This window comes from Cydia strobilella, chromosome 2, assembly GCF_947568885.1.
Source record: "Cydia strobilella chromosome 2, ilCydStro3.1, whole genome shotgun sequence".
Taxonomy (NCBI): Eukaryota; Metazoa; Arthropoda; class Insecta; order Lepidoptera; family Tortricidae; genus Cydia; species Cydia strobilella.
In genome coordinates this window covers 5174000-5190762 of record NC_086042.1, presented here as the reverse complement: position 1 = coordinate 5190762, position 16763 = coordinate 5174000, and the positions used below count along the sequence as shown (strand labels likewise).

The 16763-nt window shown below is 37.4% G+C and overlaps 1 protein-coding gene across 1 annotated transcript; it reads left to right on the top strand.

Moving 5' to 3' along the window:
• The first annotated feature begins 7698 nt into the window (after nt 1–7698).
• LOC134750152 (uncharacterized) lies at nt 7699–14902 on the top strand. Its single transcript, XM_063685277.1, has 3 exons — nt 7699–8771; nt 9265–9424; nt 10705–14902. The coding sequence occupies exons 1-3, from the start codon at nt 7992–7994 to the stop codon at nt 11211–11213; spliced, it is 1449 nt and encodes a 482-aa protein (XP_063541347.1). The 5' UTR covers nt 7699–7991; the 3' UTR covers nt 11214–14902.
• Nucleotides 14903–16763: the final 1861 nt, after the last annotated feature.

Below are 16763 nucleotides of genomic sequence, written 5' to 3'. Positions count from 1 at the left end.
CGCCACATTGTTTTTTACTTTGTGATATTAGCAACTTCAAGAGCTTTTGTCAAAATAACAAAATAGAACTCTGCGGAATCTACACGGCTAAAGTCTGGAGGTTGACAGTGTTCACAACCACATTGATTTAAACCTTGTAATGTTAGCAACTTTGAGGACCTTTGTCAAAATAACAAAGAATAACTCTGCGAAATCTTCACAGTTAAGTTTTGTGCGGTTCGCAATGTTGGCCGCCACATTGTTTTTTACTTTGTGATATTAGCAACTTCAAGAGCTTTTGTCAAAATAACAAAATATAACTCTGTGGAATCTACACGGCTAAAGATACAGCTAAGATTTACAATGTTTGCAGGTGTTACAAGGGTAAATAATCCAATAATAGGTTTTTGTTTTAACCTTTTCACCGCCAAAGACGGAAAATCACGTCAGCGGAAAGTCGTACCACTGACGCCACGACATTTGCTCCTATTAGAAAACCATACATTTGGTTTATTGCTTGGCGTCTGGTCTGAGTCACGTCGAATTACTTCGCTGCTTGGCGTTGAAACGGTTAAGACATATTAAATATACTAGCTGTTGCCCGCGACTTCGTACGCGTGGATTTGTATGTTGGTGGTTATATATTTTAAATGAGCATAGAACATTATGCAGCAAAAGATATCAGTAGGGACGGTAAATCATTTGTTAATAATTATACAGCGCATGAAATTTGTCTTTCACAAAGTACAAAGTTTCAAGCCCCTAGCTGAAAAAAATTGTTCTCGATATAAACCCTCTCAACACTCAGATTTTCAAGTCCACTATTTAAAAAAAACACTATTTTAAAAACGCTTAAATTACTTTTCTTGTATTCTAATAATATGCCTTTATACAAAGACTCTTAGTCCTGTACTCAAAAAAAGGTTTGATCTCCATACAAACTATCAAATAGGGCTTACAAGTTACAAGGGAAGCTTACAAGTTTCCACACACTTTTTTTTCGTGGTTGGGTAGATAATGTGTTTGTGTTCCAAAAATTGGTAATTTCTAAAAAAAGGCTTCGATTTTGGGACATGGTGTTGTATAACTTTTTAATGTGGAATTTAACAAGCTTTCGTTTCGCCATACACAGTATTCACATTAAACCCAGATATTCCGAGAAAAAAAGAAAAACCAAAAAAGACTTTTCAAGATGGCGTTTGATCCCCGTGGACCCGAAGCTCCAATTTTATGACACGCAAACAGGGATCCCTGAAATTGTAGGTGTCAAATTTCATTACTGTCACTATTGTTTAAACCCCATTTAAGACCTAAAATCTGTTTTTGTAGTCACATTTTTAAGTTTTACACATTTTTCCTCCACTTATTTTAGTAAATTTGTATTGCATAGCACTCGTGTACTAATTATGGATCTACTGATGTCTATTTGATTGAAATCCACTCAATAGTTTAGGCGCTAGAAGTAAAAACATGATTTACTATTCGGCGGCTATTCAAGGCGGCTGTATTAATTTTTCTTTAATAAAACAGGTGTAAACAGGTTGTGAAGGGCAAGAGGAATCTACCGATATGTCATTTTTTTAAATCCGTCCAGTATCCTGATCTACAGGGTGCACTGATTTTCAGTATTTAAACCCATAAACCCTATACTTTCTGTTTAAGTCGCAGTCGAGTAAAATGTTGATATTGGAGTAGAACGTGTACAAATGTATAAACAAAAGTGGAATTCATATTCCTCCAAGTTTCATATTAAGAGAATATCCCCTGAAAGGGTATAAGCGCTAAATCTGGATTCAACTATTATTTTCTATAACAAGATGTATTTTTTCCGCAAAGTTATGTGAGACTTTTTTGTGTAGAATTTAATAAGCTTTAATGTTGCTTTACACCATATTTTCATAGAGAACGTATATTTAGAGTAAAACGCAAATTTCTCTAGGATGGTACACATTTTCCAAGATGGCTGCGATTCCTCGAGGTCCCCAAATGTCAAATAGTGTGGACATCAAAAAGAGACCTTTAATTAACATACACACTAAATTTCATATCTTTGGAAGAATTTCAAGGTGAGACTTAATACGATTGTGCTAACATATATAGTCTGAAAAACTTAATTTTTTAATTTTCTCATTTACTCCCCCAAAAGTGGCCCCATGTTTAAAAATCATTTGTTTACGTTACATGTCCGTCTTTGGGTCACAAACTCACATATGTGTACCAAATTTTAACTTAATTGGTCTAGTAGTTTCAGACGGAAATTGTGACAGACGGACAAACAGACGCACGAGTGATCCTATAAGGGTTCAGTTTTTTCCATTTGAGGTACGGAACCTAAAAATGGGTTACTCACGTATTTTAAGTCGAAAAACGCTCGACATGTTTAACTTCGTACCGAGGAGTGTCATCAGGAGCTTGCGTTGACGGTGACGGACCGGCGCAGGGGACCGGACAACCCTTTCCGCGATAAAACTCTTTCAATGGGCGACACTTAAACACGGCTAACACATTGAAAGACTTTCCCTTTTAAACTGCAAGCCCATTCATACCCTTACCTTTGACTAACCCTTACCGAAAAGCTAACCAAAAATAAGGCTAGCTCTTAATAAGGGTTACCCTTATCTTTAAGCGCTTTTTATAAAGGTTTCCCTTTGCGTGAAAGAGACAGGATTAGTATATATCTATGGTAGTGTATGAAAAGAAAAGAAAATACGCGCCTAGTCAAAGAACGCCGCCGTCGCCGCCAACGATCGCTCGGATTCGAAGTAATGTGTGCTTTATGAACAAGGTAGACGACTTAAATTAGCACGCTTATATGCTAAAAGGGAAGCCCTTTATAAGGCTAACCCTTATAAGCAATATGCAAGGTGTTGGTGAGCGGATGATAAGGGTTTTGTAAGGGTATTTGGGCTACCGATTACTCAAGTGTGGTAGCTTTATATAAGGGTTTTTAAAAGCAAAACAAAGGGTTTCGTCTGGCAAAGGGTATGGTGAGTTAAGCCCGATGACTTGACGCGGGCACGTAGTAACTATTTATTAATCTGTGCGCGGGCGCCGGTGGTAGCAGAGGGGGGCGAGAAACTACTCTCGTTTACAACATTATTGTCAAATGATGGGTTGCACACAACACTCACTACGTTACTTATTGCTAATGGGTCGTCCACACTGTACATCACTGACCTAGTGTCCAAAACAGTTTTCCAGCTCGGAGGCACTGACCAACCACAATCACGGTTAAAATTCGGATGACGACTAATTTCAATGGCCTCCCGTACTTTTCGCTGAATCACAAACTTTTCTTTCGCCAGCACGGTTCTTTCGGTATAAACTAAGGTAGTTTTTCGACACGCACGACAGCACGACAATACTGCCGACTGCATTACTGCCGCATATATCAAAAACGATGTGTCAGCACTGAATTTTAATATTTGCGGCAGTAATGCAGACGGCAGCAATGTCGCGCTGTTATACTGCTGCAGTAATGCTGCCGACTACATTACTGCCAAAAATGTCAAAGTTGATATAGGTACTTTTGCTATAAAATTACCTTTTTGACATTTCCTGCAGTAATTGTCAACTGCAGCAATAGTATAGTAATCTAGAGCCCGCGCAGCATGGTTTCCCCTATCACTAAGTCCGTCACTTTCGCACTCACATACTTGTTAGAACGTGACAGGCATGGTGATAAGCGTACCGTGCTACGACTCCACTCTCCAGGTTTGCAGTTTTTTATAAGGAACAACGTACTTAATTATTATTATTTGTACTTAGTACCTACTTACTAATGCCTTTACCCTAAAAACGGAATTCTAAGAAAGGTATTTGATTGCTCAAGTCGCAATGTTAGAATTGCGGAATTTACAAGGGAAAAATTTCTCAAGTTGATAATTTCACAACTTTTACATTGCGAAATAATATAAGCATTGCTAGAAACACAATGTGAACTTTGTTAAAATAGTGATGTTGACTAGTCCTTTGCAAAATTGACAAAAGAATCGTTCATTTCGCTGGCAACATTCGTACGGTTAGGATGCGTGACAAATCGCTAACAACGGAACGTATTTATATAGTGATTATTATTGTCTTTTCAAACAACGAACCTTCACGTTGTTAAAAATATAAGGAAATTGTTTCTTTAAAGTTAAAGACAGTTATAGGTAAATAGTAAATATAAAGGATGGACGACTTAAGTGTGTTTCTGTTCAACTGTGATTTGATACACCTTTTTGGATCGCTAAACGGTAAGTTATAATTTGTATTTACATAGTTCTAACTAGTTACTATTGTAGTTAATGTAATGTGACTTTGTCGTTGCTAATCGATATTTGTTTCATCCTAATAAACTATTCGAAGTCGAAGATTTCTTAAATCGAATTTAAAACAATTATTTTTAGGTTATTTTTGAATTGCAATGTTGGACCATTTTTTTTTACACGACTGCCCAAATAAAGGAATGTATTGTTGTAGACATTATATCTCCATCGAAATGGCCATTTACTTCTTATTTTTCTTGAAATCATTGAAAATACACGTTGCAATGAAATTATGGCACTTTGAAGCCCCATGGACAAATATATCTCCAAAAATATTGCCGGCATTGTTACCGCCATGACAGTGCAGTGTAGTGGGTTAAATTTATGCAGTACTTATTATTTATCTCTATGCTTATAGATCAAGGCGCGGATCTCGATTTTTTATTGAACGCAAACGACCATGAGTTGTCGTTATTGGCCCCGGCAGCAGTTCAAAAAGGGAAACTGCGTATGGCGTTAGACCGTGAGAGAGAACGCGTGAGCAGTTTCATTTTTTCGTATACCTACTTGATTCAAAATTTAGATGTTTTCATTACTTTGAATCAATTTTTAACCGACTTCAAAAAAGGAGGAGGTTATCAATTCGACCGTATTTTTTTTTTGTATGTATGTTACGTCATAACTCCGTCATTGGTGAACCGATTTGGAAAATTGTTTTTTTGTTTGAATGTGTATAGTCCCAAGTTGGTCCCGTTTTTGTCAAAACCCAGTTTTGATGATGGGATCCATGAGGAATCCAGGGAAAAATTCTTGAATCTTATAGGCATACATATAGCGATTTTTGTATTTTCATTAATGAATCTAGTATTCACGTTCAGAAAAACTGACATTTAATGAAGTGGAACTGCTGATGATGATCAAAACGAAACTCTTTAACGATGCATAGTTCACTTTGACGATTTGTCCTCTTCGTTATGTTTACTAAGCCAGTAAGATTTATAAAGAATTTTTTTATCAAGGTTAAGTCTGATGATGGATTCTTAGGGATTGAGGGAACTCCTCAAATCTTATAAGCATACATACAGCGACTTTTGTATTTTCATCAATAAACTAAGCATTAACAATTAAATAGTGCCATTTGATAAATAAATAAAAATAAATAAAATAATGTGAATGGGCATTATGGTTAAATTAATCACTCCTAATTTTATTTTATAGAGAGGAGTTACAAAAGATCCGAGGGATGTAGATGTACAGCAAGTTATAGCTCCAATTAAAAAGCAAGACTCCTTTGTGATTCCATCAAGTAGCCAAAAATCTAGTACATCCTCTGTTGTTACAACATCAACTGAATTATTGGTAATTATAATAATATTTATCTTTACTCTGTATTTAAGGTGGATCATGTTTTTGTTATGCAGAGGGAGTCAACTGTCTGTTCAATCCCCGGTCAGGGCAAATATTTGTGTGATAATCACGAGTATTTGTTCCTGAGTCTTAGGTGTTTTCTATGTATTTAACTATATAAGTATTTATATCGTCACTAGTACCCATATTACAAGTAGGCCAGGAAATAAATACATTTCACAGAATAATTATATTAAGGTACATTATTATTTTGGGTCAAATTATTTCAATTTAATACGAATTACTCCGACTAATTTATAATACATTTAATTATAATCATATATTTTTAGGGTTCCGTACCCAAAGGGTAAAAACGGGACCCTATTACTAAGACTCCGCTGTCCGTCTGTCTGTCTGTCACCAGGCTGTATCTCATGAACCGTGATAGCTAGACAGTTGACATTTTCACAGATGATGTATTTCTGTTGCCGCTATAACAACAAATACTAAAAAGTACGGAACCCTCGGTGCTCGAGTCCGACTCGCAATTGGCCGGTTTTTTACTATCCAAAAGATTAAAAGTGTAAGCTATTTCTATCATATGTAGTCAATATGAATGTTTTGTTTTTAAGTCTAAAATAAATAAATAACGTTTAGTTTGGGACTAGGTTGATTTTCTGAATAAGATTGTCTCCAAATATTTATTTTATGTATTTATTTTATGTAAATATTATGATTGTGCCCAAATAGTAAATACCCACATGACGTGACTTCTAGTTCTTTAGTAACTTAGTGCTTACTTGATTTTCAGGAATGGGACATCAATTGTGACGATTTATACGCCCTATAATCCCCGCACAGACGTACCTTGCCATCTTGCTTAAGTACTGGAACTATAGGTGTGAATAATGTGAATTCGGAATGTGACGTCGCCTCCAAAACGCCTTCGGCTTCTAGCCTATCCAACTCTTCGTAAATTCGGCCTTTTATTGCGAACGGCACCGGTCTGCTCTTAAAAAATACTGGCTTTGCTCCTTCTTTTGGCCTAATACACACTACAGGCCCCGTATATTTCCCTAATCCTTCCTGAAAAACTCCTACATAGCGTTTCTGTATTCCATTTAGTGTTGTGGCCACTTTATCGCTGTCAACCTTTAAACTATTTACTCCTTGGACATGTATCCCTAAATCCCGGAACCAATTCCGACCGATCAAGCTTGGCCCGTTGCCCTTAGCCACAACTAAGGATAAGTTTTTCTTTATCTTCTTATTCTGAACCAAAACTGTCACTTTACCCATTATACATAGTCTGTTCTGTGTCCATGTCTTTAAAGAAACCCCAATATCATCAAATACTGGGAGCGAGCCCTGCCAAACTATCCTAGCGGTCTGCTCACTTATGAGACTGAAAGCGCACCCGGAGTCTACTTCCATATCTATTCTAACTCCATTCAGCATTATTTCCATCATATATGCTGGTACTGCACTATCTTGTCTCATATTATTAACTGCAATTTCTTCATATAATCCATTAAAATCAGATTTTGGTGTATTATTTCCTTTTAACTTCAAACCACAAACCGCCTCGATATGGCCCGTCTTGCCACAGCCATGACATTTGGTCCATCTAAACCTGCAGGGGCCTCTATGGGGTCTACCACAACGCACACATGACATCCTTTCTGTCTGCCTTTCATTCCTTTTGTTAGTCAATTTATTTACTTCCATTGGTACTTCTAAATCACCAGAAACTTGACCAGAAGAAGCCGGAACAATAATACTTGAATCAATCCCTGCCGCCTCATGAGATAAAGCAATCTGACAAGCTTGATCAAATGTTAATGTACTCTGTTGTAACAACTTCTTCTGTACTTCTTTGTCCCTTATACCACACACTAAACGATCCCGCAGCGTTCGATCCAAATCTGTAAAGTTACAGTCGATGCTCAATTTCCTCAATTGTGCTATGAAATCCCTAATCTTTTCCCCCTCCTCTTGATACTTAGTATGAAATTTATAAGACTGGATAATTTCATTTGGCTTCGGGTGGAAATGATTGTTCAACTTACCCAGAATTGTTGTAAAAGTAACCTCACTTATTTGAGTTGGTGCTATCAGTGATATAATCAGATCATACAAGTCGGAACCACACACAGCTAATAAATTAGCTTTCTTTTTACTATCATCTTCAATATCACCTGCCTGCAGACAAAAAGTAAACCGCTCTATGTAATTTTTCCAGCAGCCAAGCGCCACATCAAACTCCCCAAACTTGATGCCCATTTTGCACAGTGATACCTACTTTTATGCGTTTTTCACTCAAATCACACACTTTACACTGTAATTGCACACTATTGTCCTAGTTTTTCTCGTCGCCACTAATATAACTCACAGTTTAGGGGTCCAGACACTGGCATGGGTCAGGTTCGCGTTGACAGACTGACTTTTCACAACTACCCCACTTTGTACCCAAATGTCAAAACCTACCCCCATTGTCTATACATAACACAGTTTATAGATGCAAGCAAACTCATAGGGGCTATAACTGGCGGAAATCTTAAACAAATTTTAGAGACATCCAGTATTGGGAAACCTCTAATCAATAAAAAAGTATTATCGTCTAGTGACCGAAAGATACTGACGGCCCTTATTGTTGAGGCTGAGGTGCGGAAATTGAAAGAAAACACTGACCCAATACGAAAAGAAACCTGGGATACGTGGACATCAGAAATTATAAAGCTTTTCCCAGGTGAAACAAAGGGGGTATATTATAATCCTTTTCGTCTTGTTGATGGAAAAGCTATCCAGGCCAGTGGCCTGATAGTGAACCGATTAATAACCGTACGCAGAAAATTAAATGCAGAAATCCGCAGCCGCAGCAGAAGTTGTAACAGCAGTAATAGCGACAAGAGCAGCGACAGCAGCGGAGACCAAAACAAGAGAAAAAAATCTGCTGTCAAATCTTCTAATGCACGGGTTAGACCTTTTCCTGACACCTTTCAAACAATAAGTACCAATCAAGACTCTGAAAAAGATACCGTGCAGTGGTTGAAGCACTCTTCTTCACCGAGAGAATTGGTAGAAACAAAATGGAACAGTTGTCTACATGAACGCATGGCTGCACTGCAAGAAGGCGACCATGTTAGTTATTTGAGCATCTTCCCAGCACTGCAATGTCCTTGGGGCTATGAATTGGTGAGTCAATAATAATACTAATCAATCAAGTGTCATCATGCCAGACTTCATGACATCACCAGGCAGAAGTCATCAATTTGTGTTAAGTTATTTTTATACCCAACTGCCGAAAGGAGGTTAAGTTTTTCAAGCGTATGTATGTATGTATCTTTAATTATTTGGCACGCTCTACTGCCTAAACCATTTAGCGGAGTTTAACATATGAGGTGTCATTACATTTGTCTCAGTTTTGCGAGTAAATCCATACTAATATTATAAATGCGAAAGTGTGTCTATTTGTGGCGGGTGGAGTCGCGGGCTAGTAGATTATAGGTATATTATTATTATGCAGTCGGGTTATTGATTTTCATTTTAAATACTCATATATACACTAGCAACATTTCTCGTTGTATGATTATGAATGATGATTGATGACTAGCAACATTTTTGATTTTGTGAAAGAGCTTTTAAGCTCTACTTGAATAACAAATGTTTGATTTCTGTTTATTTTCAGCTGGCCAGTGACTTTGACAAAATATACCCTGAAATAGAAGGAAAGTTCGACGAAAATTTCCCGGTAGTGAAAGGTCGCCTGCTATCATTACTAGATGAGAAGGCTCAACAGCTAACACGACCTGACACTTCTATTCAAACTGTTTTGGATCTTGCAACTTGTAAGTTATATTATCGTTTTTTTGTCAAATAGTGTCTTTATTGCCTCTATATGTAAATACAGTATGTACAGTGAGCTTCGAAATTGCATACACTGTACATACTAGGGTGGCTCTAAAAAACCTTTTGTTTTATTTTGTTACACTCATTATGCTGAAAAAATATTCCCAATTTTGTAACTTTAACTACAAGAGGATGCGTATTTATTATTTAGATTTTTATTTATGTATCTGTTTACACACCATTTGAACATTTGATTTATAAGTTTTGAAGTAAAAAAAAACAATTTCATTTCTATTTTTTGTAATTTTTCAAAAGGTAGATTTTTTAAATTCACCTAAAAATTCATAAAAATTTGAAATAAAAATGGTTTTTTACTTAATAACTTATAAATCACATTTTCAAATGATGTGAATAAAAATTGTAGTTGAGATAAAGTTGAACCACCCTGGTACATACGTTTTATTTGTTCAGCCATATAGATTATATAGAAGTAAGTACCTAAGCATAACGTTCAAGTTCTTGCAAGGGGCTCGAGTTTGTTAATATTCTTACTCCCGGAGTAACACAGAATCACACTTGCGAAGAAAAAACTAAATTTTATGCGAAAAAATTCTTAAATACGGTGACATTTCAAACATTCGTCCGCCATTTGTGATTTTTTGACAAGTTAGGCATCTAAGGCACATACCCATCCGGCATTCAGCCACGATTGAAAATTGTGTAAGAATATTATTTTGAACAGCTATTAAATTAATTAACCGAAATATCTAATTATAAACGTCAGTATTTTAAAAGTAAAACTCATGTATACCTACTTGGTTCATATTAAGTAGTAATAGTAGTAGTTATGACATAATAAAAAAAAAGCTGTAACTCCCTAGAGAGTTACACCTTTTTTTCACAATCCATAACTCCTGCGGGAACAATATAGGCCTTTGTCCTTTAGTACACCTGCATGATATTAGATCTTTTTCGAGCAAGTGTGATGAAAATAACATATTATATACAGGGTAGATTTTTTTAACGACACCTGTAGGCCGAGCACATGATTGACGCGACAGTATCTCGCCGCGAGATAGACTACCCGTCTTTTACTAACTGTATGAATTTAAAGGGGACGGGTAGTCTATGTCACGGCGAGATACTCTCGCGCCAATCATGTGCTAGCCCGGCTGGAAGTGAAGTAGGTACTATAGATAGAGGAGATGACGAATTTTACTCAATAGAAACTTTACCTTAAGTAATCGTTAACCATACTAAGTATTAATTATTTTTGCAGCGGGGGAGGAACAAGCGAATGTTGCGACTTTTCTGGCAGTTCCCCTGTTGCTGAAACAAATGCACACTGTTCCCGTGAAAGGAGTCAGAAAACCCTGGAACCCGTCTAGATTAGAAGTAAGCAACGCGTTTTTAAGCTTGGTGCCATCTACATCGGACCTTCAAAGCCACTTCAGTGAACGGAAGGCCACATTGCAGGAAAAAAAATTGCCTGTTCTTCCATATTTGGTTGCTGTTGGGGCTTGCTGGCAGGATGTTACGCAGTATGATTTAATAATCTCTGAAGACATCAGGTACACGTTTCCCAGCATTTGTAAAGCTGTTTCAAATACTTTTAAGATTCTATGGGCATTAGACTTACCATATTCAAAAGATTGTGCCCCAGTCTGGATGTTTATCCAAAGAAGTATATATGTAATGAAGAGCAAGTTTGACACTGAAGGCACTCCTATGCTAGATTTGCTTGCTTCTGTTTCTAACAGGCACGATGGTGCTGTGTGCAATATGTAAAAGGTCTTTTGTCCAAATGAAGCAATTTAAAACCCATTTTACATTTTATCATCCAGGTAAATGTTATATTTGTCCAAACATGGATTGTGGGAGAACTTATCAACTCTACAATTCATTTAGGCGTCATTATTTGAAAGAACATTCAGATTCTTCTATGTTACAACAGGCTTCAAGTGTACAGGATTTTGCTATTGGACAAGAGACCTCTCCCGTGAATAATGATCCATTACATAATGTGTGTAGCGCAACCGAGTTTCAAATTAAAGAAAATAATAGTACTATACAGAGTGATAGCAAACACAACACACCGCCGCTAAGCGACAGTTTAGGTCAACTTTTCTCATCCCTGTATAGTAATCCCCATTTGCCGAACAATGTGCTAGATACAGTTTATAGCGGTATTCACAACATGTTCACTATGTCAATCAGACCTCTGTTACCAGTAACTTCTAGCTCTGCCGTAGCAAAACTGACAACCGATCTAGAGATGTTTAGTTCAACTTATAAACGACATCAGTTCTTTGAAAGTAAGGGTACTTTAGTTAATCCTGAGCCTTATACTGTAGGGCGACGATTTGATTACGTAAAAAAAAAAGGTAAAACTTATTACCAAGCAGTAGAGTGCATAGCCCATAAAATACCTATTAGAGATGTGTTGCACAAATTTTTTTCGTTGCCTAACATACTTCATGAGACCATCGATGCTATGAAAAAACTGATGGCTCATGACACGTCAAACAGTATAGAGCATTATATGCATGGTTCATTTTGGAGACAGAAAAATCATGGAGATAAGATAGTCATGCCCATATTTTTGCAAATTGACGATTTCGAGACTTTGAACCCTTTGGGTAGTCATAGTGGTGTGCACAAACTAGGAGCCGCATACATTTCTCTTCCTTGCCTGCCGTACTATTGTGCCTCTCTGTTAGGTAACATATTTTTAGTCTTACTCTATCATTCCACTGACAGAGTGGAATTTGGGAATCGTATAATATTTCAGCCCCTGATTGACCAGTTTAATGATTTATTTAAGCATGGAATAGTTTTTGATTTGCCAGATTTCAAGGGCACAATTTACTTTGAGTTGTCATTAATTTTAGGAGATAATTTAGGCTTGCATAGTGTTTTAGGATTTGTTGAGAGTTTTTCAAGCAATTTTCCTTGCAGAACATGCAAAGTAGAGAAAAAAGTCATGGCTAATCAGGTTTATGAAGATGAATCTCTCTTAAGGACCGAGTCAAATTACCAGGATGATTTAAAAACGAATAATTCATCTCTGACAGGCGTCAAAGAAAAATGTATATGGCTCGACATAGAAAATTTTAATTTATTTTCGCAAATGGGTTTTGATGTAATGCATGACATGCACGAAGGCTGTGCCAAATACGTCATGTGCTCTTTACTTGTGGTTTTTGTAGACAAAATGAAATATCTTACAATTGATATTGTTAATAACAAAATTTCCTCATTTCAATACGGTCCCGATAAAAAAGATAAGCCCGTCACGCTGGCCATGTCCAATTTACGAAAAGGCAATATACGTTTAAATGCTGCCGAAATGAGCACATTTTGCAAGTATTTTGGTGTAATGTTTGGTGATTTCATTCCAAGACATAATAAATATTGGCAACTGTATATTCAATTAATGACTGTTTTAGATTTTATTATGTCACCCCGTTTTGTATCTGAGCAAATAGACTATTTTAAGTATATGATCGCTGACTTTTGCGAAATGTACATCACACTGTTTAACCAAAGTCTTAAGCCTAAATTTCACAATTTACTGCACTATCATTCGGCAATGTTACGTTTTGGTCCCTTGAGATTTCTGTCTTCAATGCGCTACGAAGCTAAACATCGCTTCAACAAGTTAGCTGCAAAATCAACAAATAACCGAATTAACATGACACTGACAGTAGCTCGAAAGCATCAGTTGATGTTAAATGACATATTCTTGAAAGAAACTATTCGTTCGCCTCTTTCGTTTGGGGGCCAAGCAGAAGTACCAGTTAGTGAATGTAAACAGATTTTAGATCAAATGCAATGGTCAGATATTACAAAATTATATAAAGTGAGTTGGGCGGCAAAGTGTTCCGAGCGCTACCAAGTAAATTCTGTAATAGTTACTGCTATTAATGAAGAAAACATTTATTTTTCCAAAATTGATGACATATATGTTGATGGAGTGTCTAAGATTAGTTTCAAGGCTAAGCCTTTACAAACAATTGGTTTTGATAATCATTACCATGCTTATAATGTACTGGACTCATTACAATCATCACACATATACATTGATCAAGACACCATGCAGTATCCGTTTTTGTGCAACTGTGTAGTCATTGGGCATAACATTAATCTTCCTGAGTATCATATCGTACTCAGTAAACCGATTTAATTAACCCAACTAGAGTAAGATTTAATAATTTGTAGTAATAGTAAGTATGATTACAATTACTTATGCAGGTATAATGCATACCCTAACTCAGTTTAGTAAATTAAGTTCAAAAGGGCCGTGGAACATTACAGTGTTAACAATTCCTATTTTAAACATATTTTTGTTCGTATTTTATTTTACAGGAAGTAATCAAATGTTATATTACGGTAAATATGTAATGATTATTGATGGGAATAGCCCTCATTATGAAAACAGTTTTGTTCATGCAGTGATAATATGCTAATAACCCAAAAAAAAATAAAAAATCTGCGGATATAATTCGTGGTTTGGAAAATCCCCCCCCCTACACCCTCGAGGACTTTTAGTATGTTTATCTGGACACCACAAGGTATAAATAACTATACCAATTTTCAAAACAACACGAATTATTTCTGCTGATTGATATTTTCGGCTTAATTTGACGTGGCTATAAGTTTAGTTTCTATTTAAACGATATGTAACTACAGTTGTGGCCCTAAGCGCCACTTGCACCATCCTACTAACTAATGAGGGGTTAACCGGTTAACCCCTCATTAGTTAGTAGGATGGTGCAAGTGGCGCTAGATTGTTGTGTTAGGAAACACCTTGCATGTAAGTAGTGACCTGATGTATGAATAGCGTTGTCACTATAATATTGACAGTAAGGTACAGAACTGCACGGGGTGGGTCACGTTATACTGTTGTTGGTTATTACCAGTACTTAGGTTAGGTTAGGTTAGGTTAACAGCAGGTAGATATATCGTCGGGTGATAAGCAAAAGTCACTAAGTACCACCACAAGTTCATAGCCATAGTGAACCGTAATATTATGCGAATAAGGTTGATTTTTGTTTAATTATTTTTCAGTAGTTAGTGAGTTTTGCTTGTTACCTGACGGTATGCTAATTATTATTATTTGTTCACATTTAGCGGGTTCGATTCCCGGATCAGCCAGGCGATTTTTCTTAATTATTTGCAATTCGTATTGTTTTGAAATAAAAATGAAAGGAAGCTATTTTTACTTCTACTCGTCAAATATATGGTCATACTTCTAATCCATTCGCATCCATTTAACTTTGAAATAGTAGGTACAGTCAGCTTCAAATAGCCAGCCAAAGTCGCCAAATATGTCGCAACACACCTTTCTTGCCATGGGAATAAGGTTGTGTTTCGATATATTTGGCGAGTTGTCACCAAATATTTGACGAGTGGAAGTAAAAATAGCTTCATTTCTATATTTATTTAAAAACAATACGAACTACATTCAAAGAATTTGAAAAAAGTCGCCTGGCTGATCCGGGAATCGAACCCGCTTTTTTAGTACTTCTAAAGCGGGTTCGATTCCCGGATCCCGCTGACGGTACTTCTGTATAGTGGCTAGAGGGTAAATAGTATTTAAATAGGTATTTTAGTGTTGAATAATAATCACTTTTATATTCGACTCCGTATATTAAAATAACCAGTTAACTGTACAATGGTTCAGGCGGGACTGGCGTCCCGTTGATCCGTTCCTACGGATATGGGTTTTGGCTAATCAGATCAAATCGCGGTGCACGCGCGCTTGAATATGAGCTGACATAGCTTAACTGTTACTATACCGCTAAATGTGAAAAACAAAAAAAACCTTTCAATTTTACTGTACCGATCGAAAGGCTCAATCAAAGGGTTCTTCAAAATAACATAGCATCTTAAATAAATGTATGTAATTAAGCCTTCCGATCGGTACAGTAAATTGCAGGTCTTTCTTTCATTTAGCGGGTTCAATTCCCATTTTCGAAACACCGAGTGTTTGTTTTTGATTTACATATTAGTAAATAGTTGATTTTTCACTGGAAACTTTTAGTTTCCCATTATTATCTACATTATTTGTATTTTAGTGGGCAACATTTTTTTCTATTCTTACGGACCTGCAAACGTTTTTTAATAATAAAAGTTAGTTTTATAAATATTGTTGTATTTTTTCAGGTAGCTATTGTCGTTCGCGACTTTTGGCATTGCTAGTTCTGCAATGTTGAACGTAAACATTGCTATCCCCGCGATATTCCACTGCGGAGCTAGCAACGTCAGCATTGCTATCCCCGCAATATTCCACTGCGGAGCTAGCAACGTCTGAATTGCTATCCCCGCAATATTCCACTGCGGAGCTAGCAACGTCAGCATTGCTATCCCCGCAATATTCCACTGCGGAGCTAGCAACGTCAGCATTGCTATCCCCGCAATATTCCACTGCGGAGCTAGCAACGTTAGCATTGCTATCCCCGCAAAATTCCTCTGCGGAGCTAGCAACGTCAGCATTGCTATCCCCGCAATATTCCTCTGTGGAGCTAGCAATGTCAGCATTGCTATCCCCGCAATATTCCTCTGCGGAGCTAGCAACGTCAGCATTGCTATCCCCGCAATATTCCTCTGCGGAGCTAGCAATGTCAGCATTGCTATCCCCGCAATATTCCTCTGCGGAGCTAGCAATGTCAGCATTGCTATCCCCGCAATATTCCACTGCGGAACTAGCAACGTCAGCATTGCTATCCCCGAAATATTCCTCTGCGGAGCTAGCAACGTCAGCATTGCTATCCCCGCAATATTCCACTGCGGAACTAGCAACGTCAGCATTGCTATCCCCGCAATATTCCACTGCGGAGCTAGCAAAGTCAGTATTGCTATCCCCGCAATATTCCACTGCGGAGCTAGCAACGTCAGCATTGCTATCCCCGCAATATTCCTCTGCGGAGCTATCAACGTCAGCATTGCTATCCCCGCAATATTTCACTGCGGAACTAGCAACGTCAACATTGCTGTCCCCGCAATATTCTACTGCGGAACTAGCAGCGTCAGAATTGCTATCCCCGCAACATTCCACTGCGGAGTTAGCAACGTCAGTATTGCTATCCCCGCAATATTCCACTGCGGAGTTAGCAACGTCAGCATTGCTATCCCCGCAATATTCCACTGCGGAACTAGCAACGTCAACATTGCTGTCCCCGCAATATTCTACTGCGGAACTAGCAGCGTCAGAATTGCTATCCCCGCAATATTCCACTGCGGAGCTAGCAAAGTCAGTATTGCTATCCCCGCAATATTCCACTGCGGAGTTAGCAACGTCAGTATTGCTATCCCCGCAATATTCCATTGCGGAGT

Excerpts from the sequence above, each read along its gene's own strand:
- LOC134750152 (XM_063685277.1), top strand. The coding sequence starts at position 7,992 with ATGGGTCAGGTTCGCGTTGACAGACTGACTTTTCACAACTACCCCACT. Across the intron at positions 8,772-9,264 it reads GTCCTTGGGGCTATGAATTG|CTGGCCAGTGACTTTGACAA; the intron begins GTGAGTCAATAA and ends GTTTATTTTCAG. Across the intron at positions 9,425-10,704 it reads TGTTTTGGATCTTGCAACTT|CGGGGGAGGAACAAGCGAAT; the intron begins GTAAGTTATATT and ends TTATTTTTGCAG.